Below are 17,888 nucleotides of genomic sequence, written 5' to 3' on the forward strand. Positions count from 1 at the left end.
AGGACCACATCCAGTGGTGTGTTTTGGGGTGTCTGTGAGCTTATTATGATTTTAGGCAGCCTCTCTGCTAATGGCAGGGGTTGTGTTCCTGTCTTGCTAGTTGTTTGGCATAGGGTGTCCAGCACTGAAGCTTGCTGGTCATTGAGTGGAGCTGGGTCTAAGCATTGAGACGGAGATCTCTGGAAGACCTCTCACTGATTGATATTATGTGGGGCTGGGAGGTCTCTGGTGGTCCAATGTCCTGAACTCAGCTCTCCCACCTTAGAGGCTCAGGCCTGACACCCAGCTGGAGCACCAAGACTGTCAGCCACACGGCCATGTACGTGGTGAGTTTCTTGCCTTTAGGGAAGTCTGAGGGCTTCTGCCAGCGTTCAGTAAGTGTTCTGTAGGAGTTAGTCCACATGTAGGTGTATTTTTGATGTAATTGTGGGGAGGAAGTTGATCTCCACGTCCTACTCCTTGGCCCTCTTGAAGGTCCTTCCAGGAACCCAAATGCATTCTACTATCCAGATTCTACTTGGCTGCTTTTTTCACTGTGGTTGCAGAGCTCTTTGCTTTCAAGCTTACTGCTGAGGTAGGCAGAGAGTGATGGGAATAGAGTGAGATAAAATGTCATAAACCTCACTGTTCTTAATTAGATTTTGCTGTTTTTCTTGAATAATCACTTCTTTAATTATTGCTAGCATTTGTTTAATTTCCAGAGTTGTGAAAAAGTTGGTTTTGATAATTTTTCCAGTGTTCTTTTTTGTTTTTTAATGGAGGCATGTATTTTCAGTCTTTACTCTGCCATTCTTGCTGATATCTAATCTCTTTTTCTTTCAGTCCTTTAGTGGAATGAAAAATAGCCAGCCCCCTCCACAGCTCTTTTATTTCTCATTCTTACCATGTTGTTTTATTGCAGCTGCTACATAGTCTGTCAAAGCCTTCAGTGATCACTTTAGTGCAGAAGGCTTCAAGTTAGTATTTAAATAACTGTTTTGAAAGAAGGCGCCATGGACTAATTATTTTTCCTTTCCAGTTGGAAAAGTCAGATAGCCATATTTAAAGGTCTTTTGTCCTTAAATACCATATCATAAATCAGAATTTAGTGCAGAAAACAGAAACATTCTAGGCATTTCAAGCAGGAGGGGTTAATACATTGCATCAGATGGATACAAAGGAACTACAGGTATGAAGGAGGAGTGGAGTCTAGGCTTTGTCTTTAGGAACAACTTCCAAGAAAATAAATATGACTCAAAAGAACATCTACTTTTGAGGACAGACTTTATTTTAAACTTGTCAGAAACAGCTTTGAGTTTTATTGTCTTCTTTTGTTATTTTGCTTGTTTGTTTTCTTTGGTGTAGTCTTCTGCTTTTATTTTTATTATTTCTTTATTCCTGACTTCTTTGGCTTATTTTATTGGTCTTTTTCTGGAATCTGAGTTGAATGATTGGAACATTTATTTTCATTATTTCTTAGTTTTTAATATATTAATTAGGGCTTTAAGATTTTTTTTGAGTACTTACTGTTTAGTGACATTCCATAGGTTTTAGTTTTTAATCAGTCTCATTCTAATTTATTTTTTCTACTTCTACACTTTTGTCTTGATTTCCTTTTTAATAAATTCTTTCTCCATGTAGCGAACTTTATATTTTATTACTGAGTTCTGTTATTTTTTTTATGGTTTTATTAAATTGTGGTTATAAATGCTTTATTGACATTTTTTATGGCCTAATATATAGTCTGTTTTGAAAATATTCTGTTGGCACTTGAAAATAATACGTATTCTTTGTTAACCATAAATACACAAATACATATGTATGTGTATATTATATGTAATATATATACACACATACAGAATGGATGGGTAATTTTAGTTCTCAAATTATTTGTAACTTTATGTTTTGTTTCACTGCATAGTCAATTTCTAAGAAAGGTGTACTAAAATATAGTACTCTTCAGTTTTTCAAATTTTCTCTGCTATTTAACAATTTTTGCTTTTTTATTCAGTGCATAAAGCATTATCATTATAGTGGATTCTTTCTGAACTGTAACAGTTCAGTCAATAGAAAGCATTATTTTTGTCTTGTATAACAGTATGTCAGAAATTGATATCACACTTGTTGTTCTGGTATACCTTTGTCCAGCTCTTTATTGTCAACATTTTTGCAGTTGTTTTACTTGTGCTTTTTAATTTTAAAAAATACTGTTAACCCTCAAATAGTGTTAAATCTTTCTCTGTTGACCAAGAAAATGAACTAATTCACATATGCTCGTGATTTATATATTTGATTTTATTTTTGCCATCTTATTTAGTTCTCATCATTTTTCTTGTTCCCTTTTCTCCTTTCCCCTTTCTCTGTTTTTGCTAGATTAATGGATCAATTTTTTAATTGTATATGAGGCAGAGGTCAGGGGCTCTCATGCATTGGATAAGTTAAATTTAGCAAATCTTTAAAATGTATTTTTATGTAAACCTTAAAGCTAACATATCTGTAGCATCTTTTCCAAGGTAAGATCTCTAGTTTACTTGTAATTTTTTTTTTCTCCTGGCATCCCTCCTACACTCCTTGAGACAGGAGAAGATGTAGGGCATTGCTGTTCCAAGTTGTCATTACTTTTACACTATGCCTCTTAGACTTTCTGAATTCCTACTTTATAAATACATTAAAAATAGAGCAGCATTATCTGTGATTATTTAAAGTTGAAAATTTAGTTTTGTTTTATTTTACTAACAATTTAATTGTAACTTTAATATCAAAAGAAAAAACTCTAATAAACAAACAAAAATGATTTTAATCCCTGTGAAATGGTTTAAGATAGTACTGTACTAAGGTAAAGTCAGGTATTTTGAGGAATACCCATGTCCTTCCCTGAAAGAGTTCAAATGTGTTAGATTACTTCTTGGTAAAGGCAATTCATCATCAGACCAGTCAGATTTATTGGAATTAAAAAAAGTACTCCTTTAACTTTCTTTTACTGCTCTACTAATCTACAGTTCTAAGGCTTTTCCTGTCTAGGCATAGAGAAATGGATGATCCAGAAGACTTATTAACATCTTTTTCCGTCCTGTTCTTCAGTACTACTTAATAGTATACTTTAGTTTTATTCCAAATATATCATTGTATACAAGTGAAAGAAAGAAAGAAAGAAATGACAATTCCCAGTGAGCAACCGATTTCAGTTTAAATATCCTATTTGTGTTTGCTAATTATCTGTTTGGGCTTCTTACAGAACCACCCAGTCTGGAGGATGCAGGGAAGATGCTGAATGAGACCGTGGTAGTGAACAACCCCATACAGCTGGAGTGTAAGGCAACTGGAAATCCCTCACCTGGTAGGTGTGTTTGTGGACTCTGTAGCTTATTAACATTTTAAGATTTCTGCGAATTGCTAAATCTGTTTATAAGCATAATATAGTAATCACTAATAAGGGAAATATTATAGAATATATTTCAAGGGTAAAATATTGTTAAGGATATCATTAGGTGGATGGTATTTTTGAATTTTCATTGCTTTTAACTACACGAAATAATTTACTCATTTAAACAATGTAGAAATATGTGAATAATTATCTTATTGTCCTTACTATGGCCAGAAAACCCACAATGGTATTGTGTATAAATTTTTGTTGAAAAATATATTTTTATCTAGTCTCAATTGATTATCTTTATAAATCATTCATTTGATGAGACTATTGTTGATTTTCATCACCAGTAAGTTATTCATACTAATCAATAATAATATAAAAATTTTGAGGCTAATAGTATGTATAATGTTTGGTTTTGATTAGATGCATAAACAAAATTTTATAGATGAGAGGAATATATACTACACCAAAAGAAATAGAATCAGATAAAAGTTTGCTATCAAACAAATACTGATATTGGATTGGCCAAAAAATTCGTTCAGATTTTTCTGTAAGATTGTATGGAAAAACCCAAATGAACTTTTTGGCCAACCTAATACATTAGAGATAATGTAAAGAATATTATTTTTATAAGTTCACTTCAGGACTCTTATATTGGCTTGGCTATTCATGTTTTTCTAAAGTTTACCTCCTCCTAAAAATCAACCCTAGAGAGATAATTAAACAGATTAAACTAAGATGATAAGCATAAGAATAAAGCAATTGTTACTGTTGTAGTTAAGCTTCGATTTAGTATGTGTATTGAGCTTTTAAATGAAAAGTTTTAAAAAGATGGGTTTCTGTCCTCTTCCCCTTGCAGCTATTACATGGTACAAAGATAATCGTCCACTATTAGGTTCCAGTAGCATGACTTTCTTGAACAGAGGACAGATCATCAATATCGAAAGCACCCAGATCACAGATGCTGGCATATATAAATGTGTGGCCATCAACTCAGCTGGAGCTACAGAGTTATTTTATAGTCTACAGGTCCATGGTTAGTGCTGTTTCTCCTAGATTCATCCTGGAGCGAAGAAGCATTCAAAATGATTAAGTGCATCTATAAAATGCTAGTGTAAATATTTAACAGAATGTGTTGTTGTCATCTTTACTTAAGAATGCAGTATTCTAAAACTGATAAGCGTTTGTATTTTCTGATTCCCATTAAATGCTCTATTTTCACATGCTATTGAACTTAAGTTTTCTGTAGATGAATTGCTGCAAATAGTCATCAACAATCTTATCAGCTAATGACAATGGCCCTGTTTGTAAATATTGTCTGTCAGAATCATAGGTTTTAGTTCAAGAAATGTTTCCAAGTTATTATCTCTAATAATGCTTTTAAGAGGAGTTCATAGTTAACATACTAGAGTAGATACAGTGTAAGGAAACACACACAGATACACACAAAGCCTGGAAATCAAGAAATAAAAATGTAAAACATTGCTGTGGACACAACATATAGTTTTATTATTCTGAGATGTAATATTCCATGATGTTAACATATCTTAATTTTATTTATTTTTTTATTCCTTTTCAGTGCCCCCATCAATTTCTGGCAGCAATAACATGGTGGCAGTGGTAGTTAATAACCTGGTGAGGTTAGAATGTGAAGCCAGAGGTATCCCTGCCCCAAGTCTGACCTGGTTGAAAGATGGGAGCCCTGTCGCTAGTTTCACTAATGGGATACAGGTACTCTCTGTCATTCCTTAAGTGAAATCTACCATCTAAGTATTCAATACAGGAAGTATAAACAAGTAAAACTCTTAAAGGGATTTGGAGAGCAAGGATTCACAAATGTTATCCAAACATGTACACATGTACATCCATAAATATGGGCACACAGGTGTGATTTCTAAACAATTCATTAAAAGCTCAGTATATCTAAGAGTTCCCTTATCTCATATGTAGTGCTGTATTTTGGTCATTGTTTTATATACTTTCTACTCCCCCCCCACTCTCTGCCACCACCATAAAAGATGCCCTATGCAAAGAAATGTACATCAACAATAAAAACAGGAATTTTTTGGTAGACGTTATATTTAAATGTCTGGAAATAATCAGAATATTTACTTCAGAGTAAATATTTACACAGAGTATATTTACTTCTACTAAAACATCATATAAAGAAAAATTATAAAGGCAGAATTATGAGAAGTGAAATTTGAGTCTGAAAAAAATTTAAGTACATTGCACTGACTCAAAATTTAAAATATGAAACACATATATCTCATTGAAAGTGTACTTCAATTTTGCTATGCTTAGCAGAGAGCATAGTTATTCCACCATTCTACTTCTTGAACTTTTCTTGAAAATCCATTGCTTGCAGAATTTGGGATCATAGACTATCCAGAGTCCATGTCAATATTAAAGGTACAACTACATCAGTGGGATAAAAGGACAACGAATGTGACTAATTAATTTATTTGCCTGCTACCATGCTGTTAATTTTACCTTCTTACTTTTTCTCTCAAAGAAAAATTAAGAGGAGGATTAGCTCCTCCTCTTATTCCCACTTCTTCTTATCTTTCTCCCCTGGTGGCTTTTTCTCTTTCTGTAGTAAGTATTGATAAAGTTGGATCTTCACTTGATCCTGTATGTAGAGATCCTGTATGTGTTCAGTGGTTATTACCAAGTTTGGGTCTAGCCTTTGTCATCCTCCACAGATAAGATGAGAAGGGGATTAAATGATGCTTGCCCTCTTTAAAACATCCAAGTAGAAATCCTTCTAGAGGCAAATGTTCAGTTGATCAATCTCAGAAAATAATTGAAAAAGTATGTTTACACCTACAATTCTCAGGAGATATGTTGGTTATTTAGCTTTCTATTCATCAACAGGTTCTGTCTGGGGGCCGCATCCTAGCCTTGACCAGCGCGCAAATCAGTGATACGGGGAGATACACCTGTGTGGCAGTAAATGCTGCTGGGGAGAAACAAAGGGACATTGACCTCAGAGTATATGGTGAGACATTTTAATAATTACTTCTGCTCTGATACAGCTGTGTTTAAGTCCTAATATCATTGAGGAAGTTAAGAAAGTTTTTGACAATAAAGAGCTATGAACAATAGAAATTATCAAAATATTACAAGGTTAATTAAATCAGAGTCACCCTTTCTGCCTTATATTTGACTTTGATTTTCCTTTATTGAAGTTCTGAGAAATAAAGATGCATACATCCAGCATGTAGGGTGTTGTTTTTATGGAGCACCCTGAAGAACATGACTATGGAGAGATCTTTGCAGTTTGGAAGACATTCTTCTCCCTAAAGCAAGGCTCTGTTCAAGTAGCTCTCTTGATCTATTCTACTCGAAGCCTGGATTTTCTTACTTTTCAATTATATGTATAATCAGCATATTTTATAGTCAGTACTATGTCTATGAATTAAAGGATATTTGAGAAGCAAAAGTTAAACTAAACATAAACTTAGGCAAAACTCAAGTATTTTTTCTTCCTACCTATGATGCAGCTGTAAGGTACAAAAGGAAAGGTCTGATTCCATCACACCAAGAGGCCCCTGGAACAAAGTTGGGGCCTCAATGGCCTCCATTCATAGATTACACTTGTCATTTCACATTTTAGTATACCTTTGCATTTAGAACTTTTTCAGGGTTTTACTTGCATTATATTCTTGGTTCCTGGAATAGTGGATTTGTTCTGTAGTCCTCAAAGAGTATCTGTTTAATGCCGGCCTTCTCTTCTAAGTCCTACCTCACTTCCAAATAATTTACTCCTGTTCAAAATATATTACTTTTTTTTTTTTTTTTTTTTTTTTTTTACCTCCAGGCCATGTGGATTGACTTCCCTTTTTGAGTTTGCCAAAACAAATGCAATCATCACAAATAACTTATATAATAAGTCCAAATTTTTTAATAAAAAGGCCCCTTGTTTCAACATGGATGCCATGCATCTCTAATTAAGCCAAAAAATCCCAGTTGGCATCAATAAATTACCCAAGGCTCATTATGCATCCCTCTTTTTTGTTGCTTCTGCAGTTGGCATGGGTCTGTATCTAGCCTCCAGCTGGTGCTCTGTGTCTGAGATAACAGAGGGTCTAAAATGCCCAACTGCAAGGAATCTAACTCCTTCCCTTAATGGGTCACTTCTGTGCTTTATGAAGAACTGGAATGTTTCCAATCTAAACTATCCTTAGAGAATGATGCATCAATCTAAGTTTGTGACACAATAGCTCCTTCAATCATGAACAAGCAAGCAGATGAGCAAGCAGACATCGGTATTCACTGGGTTTTAGTCAGCACTGAAAATCTGGGATTGGCTGCTTCCATTTCTGCACTGGTTAGTGTCAAAAGTGGACCTGGGAGGTGATAGAGAGTTGATATTTTTCAGGAGTTATGAAGATGTGCGTCACTACTTTTTATCATTTATTAAGTACCCCCATAGTACCTTTTTAGTCTGAAAACCAGAATCTTCCCTCTGTTATAAAAGTCAAGTGGCTAGCCAGCCCATACGTATGTTTTAGAATGTGCGTATGTGTTTTAGTAGCTTGCTGTGTGTATATATTTTGAATGTTAAAGAAGTGCCAGATTAAAACAGGTTTTGAATGGGAAATTAGCTTCCCATCTATGCTCTACTATTCGTATTATGTCCCTAAATTATATTGCTAAATTTGTGATAGTAACCTTGGCAATCTTGGATCTATTTGGTGCATGGTGGTTCTGCAGCCTCAGAGGTTGAGTCCCCATCAGATTTACATTGTAGAGCGTGGTGGTGTAGGAGGAGCAGACACTGTGTAAAATAGCTTTCCCTACGATTACAAGAGTAGTTCATTCAAACTGTTTCTCCCTGGTATCAATTTGGAGTGTGCATCACCATACCCTTAGGTGCTGAAACATGAGAATAGAGTTTTTAAGTGCTCTGGATTCCTGTAGTACCTTACCTTTAAACTGAAGCCCTGAGAACGTTCTTAGAGATCACACGCTCCCCCGTGTTTTAACAAGCATAACGCTGTGGCAGTTCTGACTTGTGTAATTACATTTCACACGTATAATGCGTAGGATGAGACACAGATACAACACACCGCTTCCTAAGCAACATGACTGCAAAGCAGTATAGGGATAACATCTAAGGAAGCTGAGGATCTAAAGGGTAGAAGCTTGTTCTCTTCTCAGACTAAACAAAAAGTGGGAAATGAAAGACAGGGCAGAAAAGAATAGTTGTGCTGAGGTAATATATATCCTTGACTGTAATTAGGTTTGCTTTAATTTATGTTCTTTAAGAAACAAATACTCCACTGTTTTTGTATTTTTCCTCTCAATTGAAAAAAATTGAGCTTGATTCAACTCATTTAGCTTAAAGAAAAGTAATTGAAGGAAAAAATTTGGAAATAAATTAGCATTCTGCTTTCTTGAATTGTTTCTGACTTTTACGTCTACAAGCAGTCATAAAGAATCCGTGCTCTTTTGTAAATTCTACAAATAATCTGAGATAAACATATTTTATATAGTTGTGGTACATTTTTATCCACAGAGGACAGACTTAACCTGAAATTATTTCCAACTGTGAAGTTGTATTTAGGACTCTCTATGCTAAGACTGGTGAATATATCTCTTTTTCATAATATCTTAGAAGATGGCACTCACTGTGCTGATTTTGCTGAGATTATAGAAGTTTTCATCTCAAACAGACTAGTTGTATATCTTTTATCTGTTGTCTCACGTGTTAAAAAGAATCCCACTCTTTTCTGTCACCCGCAGATTACTTTAAGCTTTTGGAAAGCCACATGTCTGTTGTGCTGTTGAATTTACCAGGATGGGCATCACAGATCTCTGCCCAAAAGTCCCACTGATCTGTTCCAGCCATTGTGCATGGAGTTTCTTTTGTTAGCCTCATTTCCTTTGGGTTTAGCACAAGTCCTGCATCCAGAAACAGCATAAGAAATACCCTCTAGTTCAAATGCCTTTCCCTGTGTAAAAGACATGGTAGCAGAGAAACCTCCTGGTTATAGAACACGGTTATATAACCTCCTGGTTATAGCCCCTTAAGCTATAGGGACTGGCTTAAGTACCCTGCGTTCATTGTCATTTTGCCACATGCAACAGTACCAAGCTGGAAACTGGCCAATGGACTATCATAATGTTCCTTACCACAAAAATCTTATTTCTACCAAAGCATTTGGAAAATTCTTTAGGATTCATTTCAATGAAACTTAACCTTTCTTGTAAAAAAAAACCAAAACCAAAAAAACTACAAATATGGTATGTTTCCTACAATCGTAAATAGTTATGGGATTTAGTGAGAAATGGCTGAGGAAATTCCCCTCTGTGCTTTTTTGGAGTGGCCCTTTTATAACAGGCCTGATTTTATCATTAGTTCATGATTTTGAATTATTATAAATATAAGCCTGAAAGAGTCCTTGAGAGCTTATGGAGCCCACCGTCTAATTCTTGGCAGGGCTGTACCTCGACCATCTGAGACAAATGATTGTTTACTCTATTTTTTAATACACCCAAGGGAATGCAGTTCCTTAAACTTCTCCAAGAACATATTTCAGGATTTGACAAGCCTTATAGCCAGGGAATTCTAATTTTAATCTCATTAAAATTTCAACTCATTTCTTCTTTTTATGTAAGTTGTATGCTATACAGCTGGTCACTGTTTTAGTTTGGTCTTTAATGTATCATTTATCCCACATGGTCTTTATTCCATAGAAAACTGACAAGGCACCATGAAAAACCAAAATGAGCTCTAAACTGCAAGTCAGAAGACTCCTAGTTTTGCCACCAATTAGTCACGTTATTTCAAATAAGCTCTTATCCATCACCCATCTTATGTTTTGCAAACTGTGAGGTGGGACAGGATGATCTCTTTCAACTCTCTTTTTTTATTTTGCCTCTGTATTTATGAAATTGATTTTATTTTGCAGAAATAAACATCAAAAATGTGTTTGCTTTTAATTCATTGTTATTTCCAAAAGATTTCATGAGTGGTTTAATACTTTGAAAATCTTAAGTGGTGACATCTAGTTCAAGAAGTTTCTTAAGTGGGCACTTGGTGAGAACTTCCAGTTCTAAAACTTTTTTACATGAAAAGTTAGTGAAAAAACTATTTCTGTTCAACAGGAACACATTAATCAGTGATTTATGAACGCTTGATTCTGAACGAAATGATGTGCAGAGGGTATGTTAGAATTACTGTGATCCTACATCTTAAAAGAACTAATAAAGTTATTCAGTATATGTCCTGATGACTAATAAAGATAAGCAGTATGCTGGCCTCTTTTATCCTGAGGGAAAACCCATCTTTCACTTAGTTGCACCAAATATTATGGGAGAAGAACAGAACGTCTCTATCCTCATTAGCCAAGCTGTGGAGTTACTATGTCAAAGTGATGCAATTCCCCCACCGACTCTGACCTGGTTAAAAGACGGCCACCCCTTGCTGAAGAAACCAGGCCTCAGTGTCACTGAAAATGGAAGTGTGTTAAAGGTAAGCCTATAGATTCATTTATTGCTTCTTATATTATTCCTAAGCTCATGGCTTTGGTATTACCACTATCAAAATAGTACCCCTATTAAACTTTACAAGTATTCTACTAATTTCATCTTATAAAATTCCAGGAACCCTTTTATTAGTGAGGTTTGTAATATTTTTCAGTTTTATGCTTAGGAAGGTTTGAATATTATACTTAACTGTCAATTCGTGTTTCTAGCCAGAAGCCATTCAAAAATACTTCTAGGAAAATATTATAGAAATATTCTAAGGAGTGCATCATCTTCAGTCATTCAGCCGATCAGCAAATACCCATTCTAGGTGCTCTGCATAGGGATGCAAAAAAGTATGACACATTTATGCAAAATGCAAATATATGAAAATTTAACAGCTCATGAAAAATGCAATGAGTGCTCCAAGTCTCTAAGTTAATTACCAAGTGGATGATATAGACAGTACATTTGGGAAAGATAGCAAAACGTAAGGCTGTGGTTGTCCAGAATAGTCTTGGAAAGCTAGTTGGCTTTTTATGGGGAGATAGGACAAAAGGCCTGATTACGGGAAGCAAGTAAGCTAGTGTGACTGAAACAATTTAACAAAGTGAATTTTGGAAATAAGGTGGACTACGTTGATTTAAGCGAAATAAGAGCTAACATTGAAAGCCAACTTAAGGAATTAGGATTCAGGAAGCCAACAGGCCATTGGAGTATTTATAAAATCCTCAATAACCGTATTTAGAATTGAAAGAATGGCTAAGTAATCTGCCTACGGTTACTCAGAGGCAGAAATGGGATTTGAATACCGGAGTATAGCTTCAGAATCCATGCTGCTAACCACTACACCACATAGTTTCTTGGTAAAGGAATATTATTACTGTCCAACAAGGAGAGTCTTGGGAACGGATAATGATTTTCAACACAAAGGAAACTAAGTCGCTTACACAAGGAGGATAGAAGTATAGGAGAGAGTGAGAGGGAGGTAAAAGTGTATATTGGAGGCAAGAGGATGGAGTTGTTCGGAATTATGATCCTGTAACGATGGAGCCAATGAGGAAGGAAAGGCCGGAGTCACTGATGGAGGAAAGTAGGATAAGTCAATTGAGCTATATAGGGGGAAAAAAAGCAAAAAAAAAGCAAAAAGCACTGCCCCTTCTCAGAGGCAGACCCCAGAGTTCAAGAAAGCAGCTGGTAGAATTCTCAAACCTCAGCTCTGACTGAATGATAGAGGGAGACGATTGTACAAACCACAGGTCCCAGCACTGATAGGGGAGAGCTATACGTGATTAGAACTCTCCTAGCAAATTTTAGTGAGTAGAGAAGTTCATTTCTTCAGAGCACGGATCCCAATAGAGTTGGGAAGCCAGGAGAGAGGTGATGGTGAAGAAATCCTAGGATCCACGGAGTCTCCACCACTGAGGCTAGCCAGGCACCCTGGAATGTGTGGGTCCATAGGAAGGAACATAGGGCGAAGACCTCATGGAAATAAAAACTTCTAGTGTACCCCTGCTGTACTAAATACTTTTAATGATAACTCCAACTCCAATGATTCTCTTTTGAATGTTTTAGCAATTGATTTCAAAACTTTCAGCAATTATATACTGTTTGTTGTACCTCTTAGATTATCTTATATTCTTATTTATACCTTGTTTATTATTAAACCCTTTTTTTATGTTCACATACATTATATTCTCAACTAGATTGAAGACTCAAGTCAGAAACCATATATTAACACCATACTTCTTTGTATCTTTTACCTATAGTACCTGGTACAAGATTCTCAATAATTGCTGAAAGGTCTATGAATAAATGATAAATGAGTATTAATGTATGTTGCAGATAAATATATGGAAAGTATTTACTGGTATTCAGTTATCTACCAAGCACCAAACTGGGTATTAGGAGATTGAGACTAATTGAGTATAATACCTGGCTTGAAGAAGCTTACAAACCCAATATAGGAGAAGACATAATAAATTAATAGTATGGGTATTATTTTACTGAACAAGGACCTGGGCATGGAAAGATTGTATATTTAAAGCCCTGAATAACACATTCATAAATTAATTGTGACTTTTTTGTTATTTTATCTGAATCATATTTAAAAGGCCTTTCTAGACCTTCAACCAGTAAAATTGATGAGATTCAAATAAGGTATGACATAAAAGAATTGCTGAATCTTGATAAGTGTTGAATGTGGGTGATGGGCATATAGCCATCCATTTTACTGTTCCCTCTATTTTTTATATGTTTGAAAACCTTCAGAACACAAATGAAAAATCAGAGATCACAAATAACATTAATAGAAAAGCCCCAGTTACTTACAAAATAGAAACTGTGGTTTCAAAGCATGATTTTGTTTTCAGATCGAAGATGCTCAGGTTCAAGATAGTGGTCGTTACACTTGTGAGGCAACAAATGTTGCTGGAAAAACTGAGAAAAACTATAATGTCAACATTTGGGGTAAGTGGGATCAGCCCCTGATTGTAAAGCAAATGATACAGCTTGTGGTTTAATCTGTGATTCTTTGTGTCAGTTCTTAAAATAACCAACCACGTAACTAAAATTGATCATAATACAGACATGGACACTAATTAATATGTTTAAATGATGCTGAACTGTCCTGAATATCAGCTTATATAATTAATTCAAGAGCAACTAGACAGATTTCTTGAACCTAAACGTGTTGGTCACTGTAACTTTGATGTAGAACAGTTCTGCTCTCCTGCCTGATTAACATGCCTTTTAGCTTCTACAACTGAGATCCTCTAATGATTGAGTGTTCTCCATGAACAGAGAGTGTGTTGGTCAATTGAAAATGAGTCAAAAGGCTAAATTGTGTATGTGAATTATATTTGTGTGAGAGAAAGAGGACACATGCACTTGTGGGTGGGAGATGGGATTACTCCGCTGACGAATGTGCAAAGCTGTTCTTGCTTGAAGTTTTACTATTACTAATCAAGATAATTCTTAGGAGTAGTCACAACTTTTATATCACTGTAGTTGTTACACTATGTTCAAAAGTGTTCCCATTTCCTACATATTCACCTTTATTTTAAGTACTTCTTTAAATTCATTTATAACGTATTAAGCTCTCTTAATTCTGATTGTATTTGTTTAAACTTTTTAATTTTTGAGATAATAACCTGAAATTTACCTTTGATTATAAAAGTTAATTCAAAAACACATTTTAAAATAAAAATAGGTAGAGGAAGTAATCTAATTCCAATAGAGAATAAATATTTTATGTATAAAATGACTTGTTAATTATAAATCATTATTATCATTTTTTAAAATCTTGAGGAAAATTGTAAGAAGTATTATCATTCATCTGTAAAAGGATTTACTTTTAAACGACAGCGTTTACTATGCAGTACATTTATATTTACTACATATTTGTTATGTATCATTCACTTCTGTTCCTACCTCCTTCCATCCTTTTTCTCCCTTCATATTTCCTTTCTTTCCTTTCTCTTCTCATTTCTTTCAAATGGGGAAAATATTCGTATAACTCCCAATATGGACAACAGTGAGCTAAGTCTTATCAAGTAAAGGTTGAAAAAAAAAAAGAAAAGAAAAAGAAAAATTTGGAGTGATCAATTAGAAAGTGAGATGAAGAATTCATTTTTAAAATGCTGTATTAGAGATACCTGTAGACTATTCATGTGAAGCTGTCCTCTGTGCCATCAGAATTATGAGCCTATAGCTCAGGAGAAAGAGATAACAGCTAAAAATGTGAGGTTAGAGACATGAGTGTATATGTAGTAGTTGAGATCCCTTAGCGAGAATAAGAAGAATGTGTACAAAAGAGTACTGTATAGAATGACCCTCACATATCACATAAGAAGGGAGACAGAAAAAGAGACCCCCAAATGGGAAACTGAGAAGGAACAGTCAAAGAGGGAGGAGGAAAACTGGGTAAAGCTTGTGTCATGGAAACTAAGGGACAATGGTGTTCCCAGAAGAAGAACACGGACAACAAATAAGTTGGACGTGGTTAGATAGATGAGTGAATGAATGAATGAATAATGGCACACGTTGCAGAGAAGCCAAATGAGACATAAAATACGAAGTGTACTTTACAACTGAGTAGACCAATGCCTCTTAAAGAGGAAAACAGGTCGCAGTCAATGTAAGAATGAATGATAGGGGAGAGAAAGTTGAGACCTCAAAAATCATTTATAGATGACTCTGTGTTCTAGGTACTATGCCACATGTAGGCATAGAGAGCTTAAGAAGAAAGACAATGACACTGGTTACTGAGTTCAGTTTGGGGCAAGTTGAGTTTACCAGTGCCTCAAAGGCATCCAAGATGAGATGTTAAGTAGTCAGATATAAAAGTCCAGATCTCAGAGAGTATCTGCATTACAGGTACAGATTTGCAAGTATTTGTATTAATTTGGAAGCCATGGGAGTAGAGGAAGTGGAGTTTGGGCTGGAGATCATGAATTTATAGTGGTGGCAATTTGTGTAGTTGTCATTTTCTTCTGTAGAATTTTCATCTGTGGGATAGGTGATGACAGAGTGAACTATAGGATTCATCCCAAGTTAAGGGTATTGCCAAAAAGGAAGAGCAATGGTGCCAGGCAGTTGAAAATATTGACAGAGGACTAGCTGAAATTACTGATCATGAAATCTAAGTTGGATAGTGAAGTTGGTAAATAAAAGAGTAAGCAGCTAGGTTGGGAGGCTTCTGAGAGGTTTAAGGACTTGAGATTCAATTAGGTCATTGAACTGAGAATTGGGAATAGTTGAGTGAAAGAGCTATAAGGATAGAGCAGCTGTCAGAAAGTGGCCTAAATTTATAAATTAATAGGAGAAATGTTCTAGATGGTGAAAAGGGTATGGCCTCTGATGGAGAACAGGATGAGCAGATCAAGGAACTGAGTAGCCAGGTGTTTAGACGTGTGGATATTGAGTTCATACAGAATGTGGCAGGTCTTCATATAAAGAGAAAGGATAAAAACAAGTACCAGATTGTTCAGTGAATGGAAAAAGAATGGCAGGTTCACGGATGGTGAGAAGAAAAAAAGAAGTAAATGGACGACATGAGCCTCAAAAGAATAGAGACTTTCATGGGGGTGCTTGAACAATGGCTGGAAGCAGCATTGGCGGTGAGGAGGATTCTCCCACTCCTCAACTCCCAGGAGCTTGGGAGGATAAGCATCTATCACGTGATAATACTGCAGCCAGAAAAGTGTCCCAAGGGAGAGTTCAACCAGCAAATGCAGGTTCAGCCTCTTTGAGTAAAGTGTGGGTAGTCAGAATTCACTTTGAGAGTTCCAAGCAGAAGCTGGAGATCAGTGGGGGTATGCAAACTGTGCAGTCCAGGACAGGTAGCATGTCTGTTTCTCAGATCAAATTCCTTACCTCTGTTCTTTACTATATGTTATATGCCTGATGTCTTTCCATTCTGTTCAACATCTGAGATATCAAAGCTGGAGAGGCACAATGACTGGGTTAAATTTAAATTTGCTAAGTGTCTTCATTTCTTTTGGTGCAAGATGTCTAAATATCTAGACTGTATCTCCTTTTTATATCACTCTGAGTATTTTGATAATTAAGTTTCTATCTGTGAAAATGGGAAGTCTGCTATTAGGTATTTATTCTAGGTCTTACAGTTGACTTGTAATGTGGTGTTGATAGGTCAACCTCAAGTGCTAAATTATTTACATGTACCATTTGAGAGGGAACCTTTTTGATTTTTACATGCAAAGTGTTAGGGAAATTTTATTTTTGAGTGTAAAATAGTATTTTTCCTTTTTTTAATCTTTCAGTACCACCGAATATTTATGGTTCTGATGAACTTGCTCAACTTACAGTCATTGAAGGGCATCTTATTAGTCTATTGTGTGAATCAAGTGGTATTCCACCCCCAAATCTCATTTGGAAGAAGAAAGGTCAGTTTTCACCCTTTGACATTTATAAAGTTAAATATAAATATTAAGTCAATTTATATTTTGTTTGAGAAACATGCCAACGAACTTTCTTAAGGTTTGCACGCAAAAATACCAGACAGCAGAATTGCTTTGTGTTAAATGTGCCATATGTGATATTTCTACAGTATCAACCTGAAAATTGTCAGTTTTGAGACTCACTGCTCCCAAGAAGAAATTAATTTTCTCCATTAATTCTTTTTTAATCAAATGCATTGTAAGGCAGCTATAATGATCAAGAATCCACCATTCAATGAACTCTTTCTTTCTTCTTTAAAATAGGTTTAAAATTTTTCTTGTTTTTTAAAGCAAACAGTTTTGCTGTATTTGTGAGTTTTGTAATGTACGTTAAGATTCAATTCTGCAGTTGAACAGATTTTTAGTTATTCATCAACAAATATCTGTTTCCATTAAGTATCAGATCATCTAAATTTTTAGCTGATCTAAAAAATAATTCTTGTTTTACTTAAAGATTTTATTTTGTTTGTTTTACTAAGTATGTTTTCTTTTAAATGCAGTATTGATTGAAAGAAAAATTTGCAGAAGATAGTCTTCTCTATCTTCCTCCTCCTCCTTTTTGCGTAGATTATTATACAGTGTCCTCTGCCTTTTAAGTATGTGAGCTAGGAAGTAAATATATATGTATATATACTCATTAGAGTATATACACAAAACACCTTACATTTATACTTCGCATTCTGCCACTTGGTTTTCTTTGCAGGTTCCCCAGTGCTGGCTGATTCTGCAGGGCGGGTCAGAACTTTATCTGGAGGCAGGCAGTTGCAGATTTCAGTTGCAGAAGAATCTGATGCAGGGCTCTATACATGTGTGGCATCAAATGTTGCTGGAACAGCAAAGAAAGACTACAATCTGCAAGTTTACAGTAAGTTATTAGTTAGCCAGGCTTTGGCACAATTTTTTTTTAAAAACCTCTCCATCCTCCCCTTTTACTTTTTCTTCATATCTTTAAGAGTCATTCAAAGTAGTATGGTTATAGTATGTAATTGGCCGTCCATATCCACAGATTCTGCATCCATGGATTCAACCAACTGCAGATTGAAAAATATTGTTTAAAAATCCCAAAAGTTACAAAAAGCAAAAATTGAATTTCCACGCACCAG

The 17,888-nt window shown here is 35.3% G+C and overlaps 1 protein-coding gene across 1 annotated transcript in view; it reads left to right on the forward strand.

The window, feature by feature from the left end:
• HMCN1 (hemicentin 1) overlaps positions 1 to 17,888 on the forward strand; it is a 521,707-nt gene that overhangs the window by 313,987 nt on the left and 189,832 nt on the right. The window contains exons 37-44 of the mRNA XM_032606174.1: positions 3,215 to 3,316; positions 4,209 to 4,385; positions 4,929 to 5,080; positions 6,227 to 6,350; positions 10,657 to 10,832; positions 13,198 to 13,294; positions 16,609 to 16,731; positions 17,489 to 17,650. Of these exons, the coding sequence (XP_032462065.1) occupies positions 3,215 to 3,316; positions 4,209 to 4,385; positions 4,929 to 5,080; positions 6,227 to 6,350; positions 10,657 to 10,832; positions 13,198 to 13,294; positions 16,609 to 16,731; positions 17,489 to 17,650 (1,113 nt within the window). The remainder of the gene's footprint in view (positions 1 to 3,214; positions 3,317 to 4,208; positions 4,386 to 4,928; positions 5,081 to 6,226; positions 6,351 to 10,656; positions 10,833 to 13,197; positions 13,295 to 16,608; positions 16,732 to 17,488; positions 17,651 to 17,888) is intronic.

The sequence above is a fragment of the Phocoena sinus genome, chromosome 1 (genome assembly GCF_008692025.1).
Source record: "Phocoena sinus isolate mPhoSin1 chromosome 1, mPhoSin1.pri, whole genome shotgun sequence".
Lineage (NCBI taxonomy): Eukaryota > Metazoa > Chordata > Mammalia > Artiodactyla > Phocoenidae > Phocoena > Phocoena sinus.